The following is a 5,865-nucleotide window of genomic DNA, read 5'->3' as shown; positions in this document are numbered from 1 at the left end:
TAATATATTATTATCATTTCCTTTAAAAAAAATATATTATTATCATGAGATAAACTTATTATACATCACTTCATAAAGTAAAGCATAAGGTGACTCTCTAAACCAAACACACGATTCTAAAACATGTGAAACAGAAAATTTGGCAAGTTATAATAATTTTATTAATTGTTATTTAGTTTGACATTAGAACCCGTCAACCTCTTCTCTCACATTTAATTCGTCGAATCTTGGATATACTCCCTCCATACCCGGATTAAGTGACGTTCTAGACTTCCTCTCTAATTTCGCAAAGAATAACGTTGTAGGCTCAAAAGAGTTCGGATGGACTGCACTGCCCTTGCTCTTCTGTCTTCCGCCTCGATCCACGGACGCGCGTCTCGGTCGCAGCCTCGTTCCACAGTGCTGCGCGCGCCAGCAGCGAAACCTGCCCAAACACGCCTAGTGCCGCGCGCGCCAGTAGCAAAACCCAGCCAAACATGCCTACAACGCCATACAAAATCACGGCCAAGTAAAAAAATGACGTAGGCCACAGGAATCGAACCCCCACCCTCGCCCAAGAGCGCCTTCACACCAGCCCGATAATCATTAGAACAAAAAATGTTTTATGTCTGGGGTATATCTGCGTTTCTATTTAATAAAGGCAAAACCGAAAGATTACCTCCTAATTAATGACTCCTTGGTAAGTACAATCATGTCTTAAACGTCATATATTTCTAGTACGAGTAGCAAATTTTGATCGTCAATCAAACAAACCCGGCAACACAAAGAGCTAGCTACTGTAGCATCTAGTATTAATTCCTCTAGCCATATCAACCACGTGGTCGAGCAAAGTACCGCCTCCTTCAAACCAGCGGACTTCGGGTATCATGCGGTTCGGTCCAATTGGGGAGCCCTGCGTGCACTGGATTTACCGCTACTGCTACCGTGACACAAAGCAGTGTAGTACTACTCCGAACAGGCCCGCTGCACGTATACGCGCGCGTGCGTTCCAGCCGCCCCCTCGGAGGACCAGGACCAGGAGCAAGCAACGCATCGCAATGGGCAATGGGCAGCCCAAACGTAACTGGATTCTCCCGGGGCTGCGACCAGCGGTCCAGCCCACGCTTTGACGAATCTCCGCGCCGGGTACAGTACGTATCGTCTCGGGCATCGCAGCGTTCCATGGGTGCAAGAACCGAAGCGCACCGCAGTCGGCAGGGTGAATCCACGAGGTGCGTCGAGCGAGAAATCCCCAGGAAGGGCGCCTCGTTCGACGCTCTCGTTGCCTTGCCCGCGTGAAACTGACGACAAGCGGGACCAGTGTCCTGTTCGCGCACACCATCTCCGCCGGATATGCTCCAAACTCTAGCCTTGTTGGTAAAAATTTTGGATTTTGAATATTGTAGCACTTTTGTGGTAAATATTATCTAATTATAGACTAATTAAGGTCAAAAGATTTATCTCGCGATTTACAGACAAATTATGTAATTAGTTTTTGTTTTCGTCTAAATTTAATACTCCAGGCATATGTTGCAAGATTCGATATGACGGAGAATCTTGAAATTTTTTTGGGACAAGACCTCTTTTGTGTACCAAAATGAGACAGTAGTAGGGCTAATTAAGGGGGTCTTTAGGACTGTTCTACTCCACGTTTTTCAGCTCCGTTCCACGTTTTTTAGCCAAATGATTTCAGCTCCACGCACTTAGTTCAAGAAAAAAGGATGAAGTTGTGAGAGCACCTAAAGAGGTACTCCACGAACTCCAATTTTTCTGTAGAGATGCTCTACGACGGAGTTTATAGAGCAAAGTTGGTGGAGCATTCTCAAACACCCTTTAACATACGTATTTCATTTTTAATTAGTAGTAACTACTCTCTTATACTATTTCAAAATTATATAAGATGTTTTTTCTTAAGTACGCAAAAGATTTATTATGTCATTGTTGTATTAAGATAGAAAGGAAACACAATTTGGTGTAAACACAATTAAGTACGCACAATTTGGTTGTCACACTTTAACATATTTATTTAAAAGAACATTGATGTATATATTTTTACTCTACGATACATAAAACACAAAAAAAATTTCTGAGTTTAGTTGATAACTAAACACTTATTAATTTTGTTCAACTTGTCTAAGGTAAGTGTAGCGAGCAACCACGGCCGTTATTGTAACGTCCCGCCTCCACGAGGCCGGACTCGCTTACATCTGACAGCTTTTCTAGGATATAGTCAGCCCCACAGATCAACACTAGTCTTTTCTGCACACTTTGTTCTCACTCGTGCGCACCCGGGAACTACTTTCCGGTCGGTCACCCATCCCTAAATTGCTCTAGGCCAAGTACGTTTAACTTTAGAGTTATTTCGAGATAGACTCCCAGAAAAAAAGTTACAACTTTTTGGTATGAGTCTCCTACATCCTATTAAGGCCTGGGCCGGGTGTTACAGTTATTCGAATCGTTAGCCTGCATACTCTTCCCAACACTACCAACACGTCCTCGCCGGCCGTTGCCCGCTGGGTAGTGGGTTGTCCGCCGGTTCTGGCAAAAAGAGGGCAACCATGTAAAGACAAGAGGATAAAAGGATCACCTCGCTGGCTGCCGCTCTAGCTAGCAGCAGCAGGCACCGCCTAGTCCCTAGTCGCCTACCCTACCCTCCCCTCCTCTAGCTTCAGGCTTCAGGAATCAGGGTCGATCCCGTTCCTGTTCCTGCTAGGCTGCTACTGTGCCCGTCTTTCTCTCCCATCGCTTTCTTTATCCCGCCCCTTCCGAAGCCCAGAGACCCCTCTCGTCGTCGCCGAAACATCTCTCGCAGCTGCCATCGCCTCTTGCCGCCGCCCGTGTTCTTGATACACCATCTCTCTCTCGCTTTCGCAGCCACATCTTTCAAGCTTGTACCACTCGATTGCTAGGCGCTGTCTCTCTTTCTCGCGACCAAGCTCCTCATGTCGCTTGGCAAAAGAGACATGAGTCAGGAGCGCCTGTACCAAGATCGCAAGGACGTGCCGCCCGTCCACTTCACCACGCCGCCGCCGCCATCCCACCACCACCAGCAGCAGCTGGAGTGCTTCTCCGATGAGGTGGATAGCCGCGGGAGCGCCGAGCAGAAGGAGCCCGCCAGTGGTGGGGCAGGGGCCCTGGTGGTGTCGGGCGGCGGCGGCGACGAGGCGAGCATGGAGCTGTCCAAGAAGCGGAGGGGCCGGCCCCCGGGGTCCAAGAACAAGCCGAAGCCGCCCGTTGTGATCACGCGTGAGGCGGAGCCGGCCGCCGCGATGCGCCCGCACGTGATCGAGATCCCCTGCGGCTGCGACGTGGCCGACGCGCTCGCGCGCTTCGCGGCGCGGCGGAACCTCGGGATCTGCGTGCTCGCGGGCACGGGCGCCGTCGCCAACGTGTCGCTCCGCCACCCGATGTCCGGCGGCGTCGCGGTCGGTGGCGGTGGCGGTGGCGCCCCGACGACCGCCATCGTGTTCCACGGGCAGTACGAGATCCTCTCCATCTCCGCCACGTTCCTTCCCCCCGCCATGTCCGCCGTGGCGCCGCAGGCCGCCGCCGCCGCCGCGTGCCTCTCCATCTCGCTGGCGGGGCCGCACGGGCAGGTCGTCGGCGGCGCCGTCGTGGGCCCGCTGTACGCCGCGTCCGCCGTCGTCCTCGTCGCGGCCGCCTTCACCAACCCCACCTTCCACCGCCTCCCGCTCCCACCGGACGACGACGCGGCCGTGTCCGTCTCCGTCTCGCTCTCCGCCGGCAGCGGCGGCGACCATGCAGCGGACGAGCACCACCGAGGCGTCGCCCACCAGCACCAGCACCCCGGGGAGCAGCCGCCGCCGCAAGAGCATCATCGTCCTCTCGCCGTACGACGCCAGGCCCCGCCGCACCTTGCCTCGGCATCAGCAGCGCAGCCTGTGGAGCCGTGCGGCGGCCCACCGGCCGTGCCCATCTACACCGCTTGCCACCCGCAGCCGCAAGACGTGATTTGGCCGCCGCCACCGCCACCGCCGCCGTACTGACCGCGCCCGCGCCCAGTGATCAATCATCGGCGGGACGCGTCTACCACTGCATTGGATCGCTACATGTAAGCAGGTTAGTGAGGTGACGGCGCTCGCACCCCGCCGCGCTCCATCTACATTGACCTTAGCTGCTACTAGGGTTTAACTCTCTCTTTGCTCGTTGATCTGCATTGCAAGAAGCTCGAACACTGCTGCTATTGTCTCTTTCTAACTACTTGTAGTAACAAGCAGTGCGTGCGTTTTTGTGATCTTTTTCGGTGATTGATTGAAATCTAACCGGATCTGGGACGGTGAAAACCTTCGAGTTTAAATTGAACGTGCGACTATTTGATGGTTCTTTCGTTTCATTCATTTCTGCAAAGAATTAAAACCAGGGCAATTATTAACACGGTGTTGATCATGTGCACGGCAGTCTTCTCCATAGTTGCTGGCCTAACTTTTATAGCTGTTCAGACCTTGGTATAGCTATCAGGTCAGGTAGGTGCATGAACCCACTCTCTGGAGCCACTGATTGGTGCATCTCTTCTGTATGGGCCTCGGCGGCCATAGGGCGATGCCAGCAGAACACTGATATTGTCGAGACATTGTTTGGTTGGAACCCCGTAGAAATCACAAAGAATCTAGGCCATTGCGTCGGTTGCTGTTTTGGGTCGAACTTTTATACTACAAAATTGTTATCGGATTTGTATATATGTTTTTTACTTGTAGTGTGTAGTACATTTCATGTATAAATATCAATTTATCATTTTAAGAAACTAGGTTAATTTTTTCTAGTATTTTTTTGGACCTTATTTTTTCTCAGTACTCCCCCCGTTTTTTTGATTTTTAAATATTTTATTTAATCATCTATTTTACTATAATTTTGTATATAAATATCGTCTATTTATTTATTTTAAAATTTATATAAAAAGTTAAATAAGACGAAATGATTGATCAAAATAAAAAATATTGGTCTTTTTAAGACGAAGAGAGCTAGGTCAACACTATAACTTTGACCATTGCATGCGCTGCATCCCATGACGCCGTAACGGCCCACAGTAGTTCTAATCTCTCTGTAAGGTCATCCTCGTTGGCTTCATGACCAAGGTCTTGTTTAGCTATGAAAAGATTTTGGATTTTGATACTATAGTACTTTCGTTTATATTTAATAATTATTGTCTAATTATAGACTAACCAAGCTCAAAAGATTCGTCTCATAAATTACAGACAAATTGTGTAATTCAATTTTGTTTTTGTCTATATTTAGTGCTCCATTCATGTCATAAGATTTGATGTGATGGGAAATCTTGAAAAGTCTTTAAATTTCAGGATGAACTAAGGCTTTGTTTAGTTTGCAAAATTTTTGGATTTTGGCTACTGTAGCACTTTCGTTTTTATTTGACAAATATTGTCCAATCATGGATTCACTAGGCTTAAAAGATTCATCTCACAAATTACAGGTAAACTGTGTAATTAGTTTTTATTTTCGTCTATATTTAATGCTCCATGCATGTGACTAAAGATTCGATGTGACGGGAAATCTTGAAAATTTTTGCGAACTAAACAAGGCCCTAGTTTCCAACGGCATCCATATTTTAAAAACAAGATTTCATGACTTAGTTCTAATTTTCAACGTATTTATATTTTAAAAACAGTGTAGAATTGTTTTATCTCTATAAAACTCTTTCTAGGCCTTGTTTACTTCCACCTAAAAACCTAAAATTTTTCAAGATTCACTGTCACATCAAATCTTTAGACGCATACATGGAGTATTAAATATAAATGTAAATAAAAACTAATTACACAGTTTGATCGGAATTGACGAGACGAATCTTTTGAGCCTAGTTAGTCGATGATTAGACAATAATTATCACAAACAAACGAAAGTGCTACAGTGTCG

The 5,865-nt window shown here is 47.6% G+C and overlaps 1 protein-coding gene across 1 annotated transcript; it reads left to right on the top strand.

Annotated features, from left to right (window-relative positions):
- Positions 2,426 to 4,337, top strand: LOC8083247 (AT-hook motif nuclear-localized protein 17). Its single transcript, XM_002462461.2, has one exon. The coding sequence runs from the start codon at positions 2,922 to 2,924 to the stop codon at positions 3,984 to 3,986; it is 1,065 nt and encodes a 354-aa protein (XP_002462506.1). The 5' UTR covers positions 2,426 to 2,921; the 3' UTR covers positions 3,987 to 4,337.

The sequence above is a fragment of the Sorghum bicolor genome, chromosome 2, assembly GCF_000003195.3.
Source record: "Sorghum bicolor cultivar BTx623 chromosome 2, Sorghum_bicolor_NCBIv3, whole genome shotgun sequence".
Taxonomy (NCBI): domain Eukaryota; kingdom Viridiplantae; phylum Streptophyta; class Magnoliopsida; order Poales; family Poaceae; genus Sorghum; species Sorghum bicolor.
This window is presented reverse-complemented; position numbering and strand designations above follow the sequence as displayed.

What these genes read in the sequence shown, in the direction of transcription:
- LOC8083247 (XM_002462461.2), top strand. Translation starts at nt 2,922, where the DNA reads ATGTCGCTTGGCAAAAGAGACATGAGTCAGGAGCGCCTGTACCAAGAT.